Source organism: Zootoca vivipara, chromosome 5 (assembly GCF_965207765.1).
Source record: "Zootoca vivipara chromosome 5, rZooViv2.hap1.1, whole genome shotgun sequence".
Taxonomy (NCBI): Eukaryota; Metazoa; Chordata; class Lepidosauria; order Squamata; family Lacertidae; genus Zootoca; species Zootoca vivipara.
This window is the reverse complement of record NC_142588.1, coordinates 65,138,175-65,153,449: the sequence shown is the minus strand read 5'-3', so window position 1 is coordinate 65,153,449 and position 15,275 is coordinate 65,138,175. Positions and strand designations below refer to the sequence as shown.

At 42.2% G+C, this 15,275-nt stretch overlaps 1 protein-coding gene across 1 annotated transcript; it reads right to left on the bottom strand.

The window, feature by feature from the left end:
• Window positions 1-1,429: 1,429 nt before the first annotated feature.
• On the bottom strand, window positions 1,430-14,608 carry TRIM42 (tripartite motif containing 42). The gene is made up of 5 exons (XM_035133771.2): window positions 14,226-14,608; window positions 11,453-12,135; window positions 9,503-10,320; window positions 7,478-7,708; window positions 1,430-1,516 (listed from the first exon to the last, which is right to left on the bottom strand). The coding sequence occupies exons 1-5, from the start codon at window positions 14,606-14,608 to the stop codon at window positions 1,430-1,432; spliced, it is 2,202 nt and encodes a 733-aa protein (XP_034989662.1).
• Between the last annotated feature and the right edge of the window lie 667 nt (window positions 14,609-15,275).

Sequence of the window (15,275 nt, the reverse complement as noted above, 5' to 3'; positions counted from 1 at the left end):
CAGGCAACACTATCAGATTGGATCAGTCAAGGAACCCAAATAATTGAGACTATCATAGGCAAAAGGGTCTTGCTGAGCTTAGTATCAAATGATTGCAGAGTTGAGGGTCACCTCTCCAACCGCCTGCAATGCTGAAATATGCAGGTGGCCCATATGGGAATTGAACCTGCGACCCTGGCGTTATCAGCATCACACTCTAATCAACTAAGCTTAATTTTGAGATACTTTCTCCTCAGGCACACACAGAGTGGCAGCCTGCAAAAGATCCCCATAAAATTGCTGAGAAGTTCCTATGGATCTCCCAAACATATTTCACGGTGGCATTGTAATATTTGCATGGTAACATGGTTGCTCAATATTAATGCTCACATGACAACCAGAGAAGTACAACAGGACTAGCAACATCACAACCGATTCACAACTCTGAAGGAGAGTGCTCCGCTTTCGAATTCCTTCTTGTCAGCTGTGTACTTCTCTGGGATACTATAAGGAACTCAAAGCAAGGCTTTCCATTTTCCTTTTCTAATACAGTACTCAACATATCTTGGCTACTGAGCATGCTCAGTCTTATGCTGTTCTTTTTGGAGGGTGGATGGGAATGTGCCCTAGGGTCCCCCTGGCTTTTTGTGCTTCTACTCTGGTTTCCCTGTCCGTTGCCAATGCCTCTCTTGTTTCTCAGTGACCCCATCATGGCTCCATCTCAGTCAGAACTCACCACCCAAGCTCACTATTAGAGTGATTGTTAAAAGCTTTCCGAGACTGAACTATTTTGTGTGGGATCAGATTGCCTTGTTCTGCTTCTAGCCACAAAGCTCTTAGTCTGCATTGCTCTAGGTGACAAAAAATAAAGAAGTTGGGACAAAACTTAGTGTTGGTGGCAATGGACACTGGAACTGGACTCTACTAATAGCCAAAGTATGAGACTAAAGCCAGAGTAGTAAATGAGTTTCTTGTAGACTCCAGGGCTAAAGGCATAACAAGCATCATTCAGATGTCTATCTGAAAGGTGATTTTTATGCTTTATATCCATTTCCAAATGACACATATTGCAAGCCACATGCCCAGCTTTATATAGAAGAGGAGTGGCCCTTGAGAAAGTATTTTCTCAACAATGAAAATGTTTGCTACATTGCATTGAAGGGTTGCTACACCACAGAGTTTGCTTCAGGGATTTTTCATTATATATTTCATTTACAGAGCAATGTTTTCCTCCAGTTTCAGTGGAATGTAGAAAAAAAATAAAACAAAGGGCTGAGACTTTAATTTGCTAGGAGATCTTTATTCTGAAGGGTTTACTCTCAGATTTCAGCTTGGAAGTTAGCTTCACTTTAGAAGGAAAGGAAAGGCATTTGAGAAAATATAATTGCTTTCTATCCAGTGGCTTACTTCTGAGTCATCTCTTTAAAATTTTGGTTGGTTGGCTTGCAGGTCAGGACTGTTTATGGAAAGCAGATTGAACATTTCGTAGCAATCCCCATTTGCCTTTGACTCTTGCACGAATTTCTGGAGTCACTACCTAGTGGAACACACAATATGCAATCCATGCTGAGTTTTGGTAATAAAAATAGTAACTGCATATGATAAATGTCTTAGACACAGTAGGAAATCATATATTGGCATGTTTAAATATTTATTTTATGTATTTATATATCACTTAATACTCAAAATGATCTCTAAGCCATTTAGAAGATACATTATATCAGGCATCCCCAAACTGCAGCCCTCCAGACGTTTTGGCCTACAACTCCCATGATCCCTAGCTAACAGGACCAGTGGTCAGGGATGATGATATTATATATCAAACAATGAAACTGGGGAACTACAATATACAGTAATGCAATGCATTACAACGCAATTCAATAAAATATCTCAAGAAACAAAAACATAGCAGCAGCACATTTTGAAACATCTTTAGAGTCAGGAATTCTTTCCCTCTCCAGCCTCCCTCTTGTCAAAAGCATTCTGACTCACAAAATATTACACCTCACACTCAATATATGCCTTACTAAGCATAACATATTTATTACCCATTCAATATCACCCACCCCATTCAGAGATGCATCCCACACATGTCCACCAATATACACAAATGCACCACCAGCCCAATCTTTCCAATATCTCAGTCCATCATTGACCACTACCACCAATCACACATTCCAGGCAACAAAAATGTCCTACAAAAACCAAGGAGACAATGAGACCGTTTACTGTCGGAACTGTGTTAATAACAATACCAGTTGTCATCCACCAAGTCACATAGATGCATTCTTCCTGACAGCAATCTGGCTCCTGCCTAGGTTGCTGTTTCCTCTCCAAGGACAGGTAGAACTGCACATACACACATCCTCCCTGGTAGTCCTTTCTCTCAACCAGGAATGCCTTCAGACAATTCAACAGCCCATTGAATTCATTTCCTCCTTGATTCTCGTAACTATTTTTGGCACACTTTTGAATGGAGCATAGCCCTATAGCAGTGGTGGGCAACCTTTTGAGCTTGGTGTGTCGCAATTCGCCAAAAAACCGAGCATAACTCGGGTGGTGTGTCACTTCGAGAAAAAAACCGTAATTTCGCGATATTTATAGTTTAAATAACAAAAATGTATAATTGTAATATATAACTATTTAATAAACCAAAAACTAATTATTTAACCAAACCAAACCAAAAAACCCTTATTTATCATAAAGTGCCCAGAATTGTTGAGCTTGGGAGGGGGAACTGCTAACCTTTGGAGGTTTTTTGGGGGGTGCAAAAGTTGCTTTGCTTTTTGGGGGGGTGCCCCAAAGCTGCTGCACTTTTGGGGGGGGGAGAGAACAAAAATAAATGACGAATAATACCTTCGCTGGAACTAACACACAGCACCGACACAGTCTGCCAAAGCGCCAAAAAAAACACCCAGCACAGAAAGGGTTAAAAAATGAACTCTGTTTACACCCAATAATAGTCTGCCAAAGCGCCAGAAAAACAGCACAGAAAGGGTTTTAAAAACCAATCTCTGGCTACCAGCAACAGCGGAGACAAGCTGTAGCGGAGACAAGCTGTAGGAGGAGCGGGAGAACAAATGGGGGGACGACAACAACAACAACAACAGCGCAAATGGGCCGATGGGGTGCGTGCCAGCAGTGAGGGCTCTGCGTGTCATGCCTGACACGTGTGTCATAGGTTTGCCATCACTGCCCTATAGATATATAGATTTATCTTTTGACCCCTCATATTACCACAAAACCAAAAAAAGAACTGCAGAAGGAAAGCACAATAAAAATGGTGTGCCGAGAATTTACATTTGCCACCTTTTGTGAACAGCTATCTGTGTACCTGCCCTATCAGTATTTAATCGGTATTAGTTTTTTCCATGATATTTTCCCGTCCATATATGGTATTGTATCCTTCATTCCTGCAACTGTTAATCGGTATTACAGAATTGACAAATCAGAAGGCGGGGACAAATGCAAAAGGAAATGGCTACAGATATGACTAGGGAAGACAAATGTTGCTCCTCACATACAAATTCCAATGTGTGCAGAACTAATGCTGAAATGTGGGCAAGGCCAGAATGTCAATAGATGAAGCTCTTCCCCATAAATGTATTCATGTTTGAAAAGGCTTGAAGATGCTTAATGTGCAGAATCTCTGCCTGCCACACACAGCTATTAAAAGACACAATTGCTCGAATAGCAACATATGTTAACCCTAACCCATGCAAAGAAATCGTGTTTCTTGAGTTGTAAACCACTTATGTGATGGTAGGTACTTCATCAGTTGACCTTAGGCTGACGTATCTATATTCAGAGCAAGACCAGACATTTTTGTTTCATATGGCTGGAACAGTCAAAAGAGTTTGAAGATTTGTAGCAACCAAAGTTCAGGTACCCCTGCTTTGATAAAGTCAGGATTAAATTGTTAAAAAGCAAGCAGAATATTCTAAGAGCATTCGTTGTGGTTATTTATTATTTACACTTCATAATAACTGCAGCAACCTTTATCAGGACAGGCCAAGCAAGAAGGATTTGCACCACATCAAAGTCTTCTGTTTTCCTCTGAAGCTGGGAAAGTAACGGATTTCAACCAGTCACAGAGGGCATGGTGAGGCTTCAGTGCTCACTTAACATCCATCCAATTGAGTTGCTGCTGTATACCAGGATCAAGAAGGTAATGAGTGAGATAGTAGCATGGTCAGTGGGGTACAAAAACACTGGCAGGAGTGCTAGATTGCCTCCACCAGTGCTTTTACATCATGCTGACCTTGCGCCTCCCAGTCTGCAGCAGCAACCCAGCCAGAGGTGGGTCAAGCAAGCAGTGCAGCCCAACTGCACCATCTACCAATGTAGTCAACTTAGCCTGCCCTGCCCAAACTGCATTTTCCAAAAAATGGAAAGGAAAGGAAAGATGAACTTAACAAAGCAAGAGGAGTGGATAACAATGCTGGAATGCGCTTCACAATTTTAATATTTTCCATACTATCCAGTCACAGAGATACTAACATGCTGAATTTCTCAATTATTTTCTCTAGGTAACAGTCACCCCTCTACATATTAGGGAAGGTGAAGAAGGGGAGGGAACTTCAAAATGACTCGATATCTATCTATCTTGAAGATGAACCAGGCAGGACAAGGGATTTCCTGAGTAATTTGGAAGCCGGGGGGGGGGGGGATGTGCAACTCTAAACTTATCTGAAGGACTTATCAATCACAGTTGTGACTTCATTCAGTTGTGCAGAGCACTGAAAGGTGGAAGTAGGCTCATACCTCACAAAATACTTGCTTTGAATTTTGCTTGCATGTTTTGCTCAACCATGTTCTTTCTAAAGAGGTCTAGGAACGGTTCTTTTTTTAAAAGTGAAAGCTCAGAATCTAGGTCCACTGGTGAACCATAGAGATACCGGTATATAAAAACAATAAGTTACTCTGTACAGAATGCTTTAAAAAAAAAACGAGCAACAAAGAAGAGTAGGAAACTGACATCATACTTTACCTTGGGGGGGGGGGACGTAAGATTGCAGCTTCAGGGTTTTTAAATCAAGTAATGTGGTGAATGTTGTAGCTGCAATAACAGCTGGGCAATAAAAATAAGGAATCTATTCAATATGTTTTGACGTTTGAAAAAGGATGAATAAGAACCAGAAAAATATTGTTTGTGCTAAACAAAACGCACACTTTATTTCAGACTTCTGTTTTCAAATCTAGGAATTTACAAAATGGCTTAAATAACTCCCTCTTCACAATCTGCTTTGTAAAAAACAAAACAAAACAGTATACTTCAATTTATTCCAAATGAAATAGCTTCTGTTTTGATGCAACATTGTTCATTTGAGGAATGGCATTTCAAGTTCCTCTTCCCTTGTCTGCAGCTGAGAAATTATGTAGACTATGCCTTCCTACTAACATCCATCAGGATATAATTGACTGGGCTATTTTTCTTTTTCTTTTTTAAGCCACACATTACTGGACATGTATGTTTGCTCCACAGATGCAGGGAGGACTAGTCTTTATCCCTAATTCTGCATTTACAGGTGCTACTTTAGCTGTTATTCCCTGAAATAAATTCATCCTGTACTTGCTAAGACGTAGCAGATAATATTTCCTTTTACTTTGCAGCCTCCTTCAAATCTCCATCCCTAAGCCTACCCTACTGTTGGAATGAGGGTGGGTGGGGACGTAGTCGAAACAAACAAACAAAAGAATTCCTTTCAGTAGCACCTTAGAGAGCACCTTAGTTGGTCTCTAAGGTGCTACTGGAAGGATTTTTTTTATTTTGTTTCGAGTTAGAATGCTGTCTTCTAGACAGTCTCCTTTGCCTGCAAGCTGTGCAGTACTAGACAGGAATTCAGCAGGAGCTTGGAGCTTTTTGTTTTCTTGCCCTATGGTAAACTTTGCTATAGAAATGGACAGTGCTTCTCCCCTCACTCTGTCCCCACTGAAGATGAACATATTCCAGTTAGTGACTGACAAAGATATGCACCACTTCCCTGAGTAATTTTTGTTTACAAATATTTTAACTTTTCTTAGATATTAAGCCTGAAGACTACCTCCAGTTTTGCTTGTATTACACTTTAGATAACGCTCTGTGGTCAACTGCCCGTAAGTCATGGAGTGGAACACAAGTCTTCCACATGCACCCCTGCTTACTGCGACCACAGAGCATCTCAAATTGTTAAGAGCGAGGGACATACTGCACAAAATGTGTCCATTCGGGAAACTCTCATGTTAAGAGACACATTGAATCATCTCTCAGGGCCCCTATTCTATACACCATGGGTAGGCAAACTAAGGCCCAGGGGCCAGATCCGGCCCAATCGCCTTCTAAATCTGGCCCGTGGACGGTCTGGGAATCAGCATGTTTTTACATGAGTAGAATGTGTGCTTTTATTTAAAATGCATCTCTGGGTTATTTTGGGGGGCATAGGAATTTGTTCTCTCCCCTCCCCCCCCCAGAAAGAAAAACGCAGTCCGGTCCCCCACAAGGTCTGAGGGACAGTGGACCGGCTCCCTCATGGAAAAGTTTGCTCATCCCTGCTATACACAAGCAATTTCTACCATAAACAAACAAACAAAAAACAGCACATACATTCAGATTGATTTGAGATGACAGTTCTGAAACCACACACAGTGGATTCATTGTGCTGAAAGCTACAATCCTATTCATGCATACTGAATCCCTGTTGAACTTGGAGGAATCAACTTTTGACTAAGCAGGTGTGCTGACAGTCTTGCTGCACCCTAAAGAGTTAACTTTGTGTGTGGCTTGAGATTTCCTAGACCAATAAAAGGGAGGGCACTCTGTTCCATGAAAATCTATGCTACAATAATATGGTAGTATTTATGGTGTTGCCAGAAGACACCATGATAGGTGCGTGTCAGTCAAACCCTTCAACATATTGACCCAAGAAACTGGGATGCTTGTCTTCCCGACCCTGCTGCTGTGTGAGTCATGTGACTCGTGCGAGATCACGGAGCCCCCAAACGTGCATTTTGGGGGTCTGTTTTTCAGAGCATGGCATGCAAAACCAGGATGTCCCAATTTAATCAGGGGCAGTTGTGGGGTATGGTGCGTAGGAACTGCAAGTGTGTGGGGGGGTGGCTGCAACCTCATCTATGCCTCTCTTGTCATAGGGGGAGCAATAGGATTGTCTTAGATGTGACCTAGATAGGAGCACAAAAATGGGTATCAAAAGTGTTTAGTGGCTGATTTTTCTTGGACCACAATCAACCATTTATTTTCCTTTTCTCCTACATGGTCATCACACAAGAGTCAGCTAGCTACCATTATCTGCATTAAAGCACAGGCTCTGATTGTTACAAACAATTCACTAATAACGGCTGACAAAGCATGGTTTGAGACTGATTGGTTATCTAGCACTGGTTAATTCAACCAGCAAAATAACCCACTGAGAAACATATCCTATCTAATATTTTATTATTGCCTTTGCATGGTATGACATCAGTGGAAAAGTACAAGCAAGAAGGAGTAGATAGATTGTACCTTACAAATTTCGCTCCATGGGCCTGGACCATACTCGTTGACAGCCCGGACTTTGAAGAGATATTCTGTATTAGGTGTCAGATTATGTATTTCCAGATTCTGTTGGGCAATCCCAGTTAGCACTCCTACAAGTTGGGGCTGAATTAAATTCTCAGCTGCCTCTTCATCAACTACTTCATAATAAGCAACCTCAAAGCTATCTACTTCTTCTGTAGGACATGTCCAGTAAATCTACACACAAAAAGATAACACTGAATGTATTTTCATGTTGCATTTAATGAGCTAATACCATTCGTTTCACAGAGTTTACATTTTTTAGCAAAATAAAATAAAATAGATTTTCCATTAAAATATGTCAGTGATTTATGTAGTGAACTTCTCCTACCATACCGGTACCAGTATTTTGGATCATGTAGCAACATCTCAATGCTTGCTATTTGTAATCCTTTAAATCTAATAACCTTACAAGGAGGGCACAGGGACACTCCACATTACCTATGGCCTTTCAAATCCGCCCCCCATTTCCAACATTCCAATTTTGCCACCTTCAGATGGGGTGGCAAAATGGAAGGTGGACTCCACGAATACACTCATCGGCTCACCACCATCAAGTACATATGTTTCTCTCATGAGATTTCCAAAAATAGCTTTTGCCTCCTTCTCTGCCTGTAAAATGTGCACATAATTCATCAATGAAGAGGGCAATGTGCACATTTTCCAGTCAATATGCATAATCCCCAATAGGCCAGTCTTTATATTGACTGGATTTTTTGTATTTCTCTGGCTATTATGCACAATTCCTAACAGGCTTTGGGGGATGTGCCTGTCTTGACAGAACTTTGTACATTGTCCAGTTGATGAGCAGGGTGGAGAGGTTAAAGAGAGAGAAATTGTTGGTTTGATGTGAATGATTTTTTTTGACTAGGTGGAGGTTGGGGTTTTGTTTATTTTTGTTTATTTGTTAATTAATGTGTCTGATTATTGCTTTTATTATTATGCATAATCTCCAATGGACCTTGGGGAATGTGCATATCTGAACTGCATTTTGTACATTCTCCAGGCAAATAAGCACATTCTCTGGTTAGCATGCATAGTCTCCAAATAAATAAATAAATAAATAAATAAATAAATAAATAAATAAATTTATTATCTATACCCTGCCCATCTGACTGTGTTTCCCCAGCCACTCTGGGCAGCTCCCAACCGAATATTAAAAACACAATACAGCATTAAACATTAAAAACTTCCCTAAACAGGGTTGCCTTCAGGTGTCCAAGAAACATGATCCCTCTACCTCTAGTTCAGAAGTCTGTAATCTGCAGCCACCAGGCTGCTTCTGGTCCCCAACCTAATCTTACGGGGCTCACAACATACCCTCCCAGCAGAGCAACAGGATGAACAGATGGAGCTCCAGGGGGGGGGGCTTCCTTTTCACCACCCTCTGCTGTTCCCCGTTCAGCTGAGAAGCACAAGGGAGGAAATCACAGGGAGAGGAAAGCAGGCCTGACAAAGCAAACCCCCCAATTAAACAAGTACTTTCTCAACACAGGAAAAGTTGGGGACCAAGTGAATTGGGCAACATGCACTGGCTTGTAAACATGCCCCTGCCTCCTGTTCTTAGATGCAGCAATAACGTTTTCAGGCAAATACCTGAACAAAACATCTGTACATCTTTTCCATGCCGAGGACTTCCCAGTGTCCTCAGCAAGGGGTGTCAGGGCACAGGTGATTTGTAGGAACAGGTATTTTGGGTTCCCCTCCACCCTTCCTGCCATTTTGCCTGAAAAACCCACTGTTTTCCAGAACAAATGTCAGTCCTCAGTGATGTTTGTTCTGATTCAGCAGTAATCAGCAGGTTTCCCCAGGGAAATTGGTAGGATGGCAGCAACAAACCACTCGTGTTTTAGGCCCGTGCCTAAAAATCATGGCACAAATGGAAGTGGGGATGAGCCCTCGGCCTACAAATGCTCTCAGTGCATGTACAATGTGTAAGAAACATTATGTAAAAACAAACAAACACCTTACCTTAGCAAGAGTTGGAAATACAAGTGTTTGGTAGACAATAACAATGCCAGGAACAGTGGTAGTTTGGGCTTCTCCGTGTAATTCTGGATTGTAGTAGATACCTTGGTTTTGAAATCTTCTGTCGCCTCTTGAAGTATCTGATGCGGCATCCCAAACTGCATACATCCCATTATCTCTCAAGTTAGGAGGTAAGGATTTGGGTCTTAGATACATGTCGTTCATCATGTCTTGATCTAATGAAGCAAATGAAGCTAAAGACTGACTACGATCCATTCCTAATGGATTTGGGACGTGTGCACTGGAGACATCCCTTGGAATCATTATGTCAGAACTGCAAGGATAAGGACTTTTGATTGTTTTATCATACACTTTCTTTGAAATTGCTGGGAAAATGGCTTGTAACTTTTGTGCAAGTTCCTCAAAGTTGACTTTAAGGTGCTTAATAGGGTCTTCCCTGAGAAGCGGGCTAGGTTGATAAATATTAGCAATTGCATCTTCTATTTCAACTACTAGCCCATATGCAGACTGCAGGAATGCAAGCTGGCTTTGTTCCTTTAAAGCTTCCTTAGAATACTGCATAAGGCTGTCCATCTGATCAATTCTCTTGCTTGTGTATTCGGCAAACTCGTGAAGTGCCTTCTGTTTTTGAATCTCAAGGTTTTCTACTGCCTCCATCAGCTCTTTCTCCCGTTGTTGAAGGATGCTCTGTAACCTCATGAAACCGTTCCTGATCTCCCTCCTTTTGGTTTCTTTATAGGACTTAAAATTGTTTTTTAATACAAGGACTTCCATTAGATCATTATCAATTATAAATCGTACTGAAACACACAAAAACAATCATTATATCACAAAAAACAATCATTATATCACTGTCCATCTACTCATGCACAAAATATAGCAAAGGTTAAAAGTGAGATGGGGTTTAATATACCGTAGGTTGACTACATTTGGCACGATCTGTATTGGAAACAGCAGCTTCACTATGGTTCAGTTCGAGACGATAAGTTGGAGTCACATTAACCCAATGTAAACTGGATTTGAATGTACAGCATTGTGGGAACAATTCCTCAAAGTAAATAAAAAAATTGGAAAACAATGATCAGGTTTCCCACAGTGTTTTTAAATCTGAAGAGAGCCACCAGGAGGTGGGGGTGGGGGTGGAGCAGAGCTGTGGGTGCTGTTAATGCTCTCCTTTTCAGTTTCCCCCATATATAAACTCCACTGAAACAGCATTAGTCCTGTGAGTCAACACATACATTGGTCATATTCACATCATATATTTAAAGAATCCTGTAAACTGTAGTTTGTTAAGGGTGCTGGGAATTGTAGCTCTGTGAGGAGTGAATTACAGTCCCCAGGATCCTTTGTGGGAAAGTTAAATGATGACTGTTAAATTGGCATAAATGTGCTGTAAATGCACGGGGTGGATGTGACCATGCTTGTGTGCTTACCCTCAAAGAATAAATAGCAGCTCAGGAGCGATTACATAATGCAGAAATCACGGGGAGGGCTAACACACTTGCAGCATTGCCCCAATCTGACCCCTGCAGCTACATTGACAATTTCAGAAAGGCCTTGATGACCCGTCTACATGCGATACCATTAAAGTACATTCAAAGTGCATTCCCCTCCCCTCAAAGAATTATGGTCACTGTGGTTTGCTAAGGTGTTGCTGGGGCATGTAAATCAGTGTGAGGTAACCTACAGTACCCAGAAACCTTTGAAGGAGGCATATGTCTTTTAAAGGTATAGTGTGCATGCAGCCATACATTATGTCTATTTCATTTCTCTCTCAGTGGTTTTCAGATAAAATGTACATACAAACCTAAGATTTACACATTGTGGGTGCCATTGCACCGGTGTGTTTATAATTGCACTTTGAGACTCATCAAAGCCTATATTACAATAACAAATCAAGCAGAAGGAAAGTAGTTAAATACAAACAGGAACCTTTTTTAAACTTTGCAATAGAACCGAATAATGCAGCAGACAGTTTTGAACATGCTATTGGCAAAGCAACTGTGTCATGATCCGTGTGGTGGGCATCAGCACAGTATTCACAAAGCAGTTCATTGTCATCAAGACAGTATTTTGAGATCATTGAATCACCATGGATCAAACAGTTTCTTTCTTCCCAAACTTCGTCACTGATTTTGGCATAGACATGATTTTGGTACGAGATATCCTGGTGAAAGTTCCTCAAGCAAAGATTACAGTAATTCAATTGACATGTCACACATCTCTTGGTGGCCTTCCGGCGCTCATCACAAAGTTGGCAATAAATTGGTAGCCGGCTTCTGTCAAACCTCCACCGCAGGAAACCGTATCGACGCATATATTTCCTGGCCAATCTGGCTCTTAGGTAATTCATCCTCAGCTGGATTTTCTTAGCAAATGGAAGGCAGTGGGCTTTGTTGCAAATGGGGCATGTGATGATGAAGAAATTCTCTGTGATCTCAGCCTGAAGTTGGCTCTTCATTATGCACTTATCGCAAATGCAGTGATTACATGGCAGCATAAAAGGTCGGAGAAACAGCTCTTGGCACAAAGGGCAAATAAGCTGGTCAAGGAAAGCATGTCCCGATGAGTCCTTATCCAGCGAAATGACAGATGAGTTGCTTATCAACTTGCGTCTGAGCATAAAAACAAGCAAACAAAGAAGAAAACTTTCAGTTGTAGAGAGTGAAGCCACCAACATTAATAATTGCATGTTAAGATCCCAAGAAAATAAAGACACAATTGACATGGAATTTAGTTTAAGGTTATTGGCATAATTTTGGCCACAACTTTATTGATTACAGATCATGAGTGGTTTGCTTAGGCATTGGTTCCCGACTAGCTGCACCTGACCTCAGCAGGGCAGCCCTGACACCTGGACTCTGGCAGACGTCAGTCAGGGAAAACTTCCTGGGGGAGCATTGGACCGGGATCAGACTTAAGCTCACTCCAAATGCTCCCAGGGGGTCTGGTGTGGCCCTAACCCCTGGAAGGGGATCGGACAAAAGCAAGGCGAGCCCCCGGATTCCTTTAACGGAATGCCCTTTGCACGTGGGACGGGCAGGTGTGACAACCTCCCTTCCCCCCCACCTTGAACCAATGCCTTACAAAGTTGTGACGATTTGCTACGCGGCAGTCGAAACCCAAGTGGCACCAGCCAATCAGCCAAATGGGAAAGAACAGACGACCCATGATGGCATAGCAAGGTCATAATGGACCCTAAATATAGAGAGGGTGGGCAGGTGATCCAGTGCACGAGGCGAAGAAGAGAAAGCTCAACGCAATGTGCAGCGGTATATATATGGGTCCCTCGGTTCATGCATTAAATGATCCTATTGGCCAGATTTACCCCAGCAACCGAGGGACCACCAATCGGGTTGTTGTGACTATCCAATCACTCCCACCCACAACAGCAGTGAGGTCAGTCTTGATTATCTCACCGCAACGCATGCTCTCTGGGAGGAGGACACGATTTACCCAACTTATAATGTGACCTTATGTTATGAGTAATGCTTGGCTGCATGATTAAGTGGCATCTATCCCTAAAATGCCTCTGTGGTTTAGATTTAATCCATTCCAGAATTCCTGTGTTCCTCTTTCCTCCCTGTCTCCTGTCAAATGTTTTCCCGGTACTTTGTGGTTTGGGGTGGCAGATGCAGAAAGGCGATCTTGTTAGCAATCTCAGTATCACCAGAAATTCTGCAATGGGAATCATGGAGGTGCTAGGATTTCCTGAGATGTTGCTTAATGTCCTAGTTGGTAGGGATGAAGGCCTTACATGGAGGCCTTGCAGTAAGGTTTTCCCACTGGTCTTGATGCTACTAGGTTTGCAAGTGAAAAGACAAAAAGGCTTGCGTAGGATGAGACTCAAAGAAAGTTTGGAGATATGTGGCTTGAATCTTTCCTGTGCCACAAAACCCTTAAAGTAAGGCACTCTTTCTCTTTCTCAGCTCTTTTGCTCATTCTGTACTATGAGGAAATATTAACCCGCTGCACAATATTTTTGCTTCAGGTAACAAAACTAATCAAAACCTTGCTTGAGAGATGTACAGGAGAAGTAAGGAATGCTTCACCTGTGACTATCCTGCACTGAACAGAAGATTGCACTAGATAACATTCAAGGACCCTATCTCATTCTATATGGGTAGTATTTGTCATCAGTTGGTACTTATAGTATGAAATGGCAGCTTTATTATTATTTATACCACACCCATGTGGCTGGGTTTCCCCAGCCACTCTGGGCAGCTCCCAACAGAACATTAAAAACAGAATAAAACTTCAAACATTAAAAAAAAATTCCTAAACAGGGCTGCCTTCAGATGTCTTCTAAAAGTCAGATAGTTGTTTATTTCATTGACATCTGGTGGGAGTTCCACAGGGCTGGTGTCACTACTGAGAAGGCCCTCTGCCTTCTGACACTCTTGCCACTGACAGCACCCAACTAACCACAGGATAGGATGCCATATCTGTGTTGCGTAAAACCCCATTGATTAAGGGCATGTAGAAAGTTCCTTGGTCAGTCCCCAGTGTTAAGTATAATTGATTTAATTGACACATAAATTGAAAATGTATGTGTATTAACGAAGGTTTAAAATGGAAAGTGGCTAAATGTGTATTGCTAACATTGGGGGTTTTTCCACAGTAGTTTTTCGAAGGACTCTAAGCTCCTAAATGGGTCAATGCTTACTGGCTTCTAAAACAAACCATAGTTCTGTCAAACTCTTACCTTCTAAGCCTGTACCGATGCTTGTAAGGCATATAGTTGAGGTAGTTGCAGCACGTGCTTTCGTAGCACTGGCAGTCATCATTCTCATCTGTGCAGCACAAGTACTTGCAGTGTGGATTATTAGCACAGGAGCAGCAGCACCAGCGGCAATTTGGGTTCTGTGAGCATGTGCAGTGGAAGCACTGGCAGGTTTCATCATCACTGTGTGGACAGTAGAAGCAGTCACAGTTCCGTTCATCGCTGAATAGAAAACGCCAACACAAGCAGCATGCGAATAGGGATCTGCTGAACAAGAAACGCCGGAACCTAATGCATTCATAGCAGCACGGACAACCTGGGCAACATGGGCATGTCAAGCAACAGTGACATGTTGCGCGAGGCATGGCTTTTCAGGAAGTTATACTGGTTTCCCCTGGCCCTTTTGGTACTAGAAAGCTGTGCTTGCTTAATGATGACATCACAATGGCTTCTACCAATGAGGATGGGTGTTTATTTACATATGAAAGTGGCTTGTCAGTTGCATCATAAAATATGTCACAATGGCTAGGACAACTAATGCTTCAAATTCCTGCACTCATATGAAGCATATGTTGTGATTTCCATTCCACCTTAAGGGTTTGCAGTCATGTTACTGTTGCATGTCACATGTCTACTACGCGCCAGCACAGATTGCTGGGAAACTGCTGTATAGCTTTTGCTTTTGCTTCTGCTGTTCTCTCTCTCCGAGAGAAGACATGTTTTTCCTTTGTCTGAATAAACTGCTGTAAATATGCTTGCACACGCAATCTCAGTGCCTCTTTCGTTGTGTCGAACACTCTGCTAAATGTGTTCCAGCTTCAGAGAAGCAGAGGCAATATCAGCGTTGCTTCGGAGGACCAGCCAGCGTGTCAGCTGGAGGGCCCGGGCCAGCTGGAAGCAAGCCAGCAGGCCATGTGATGCCCTCTGGATATCAACAGTTACCATACTGTGGAGCCAGTGTGGTGTAGTGGTTAAGAGTGGTACACTCGTAATCTGGGGAACCGAGTTCGCGTCTCCGCTCCTCCACATGCA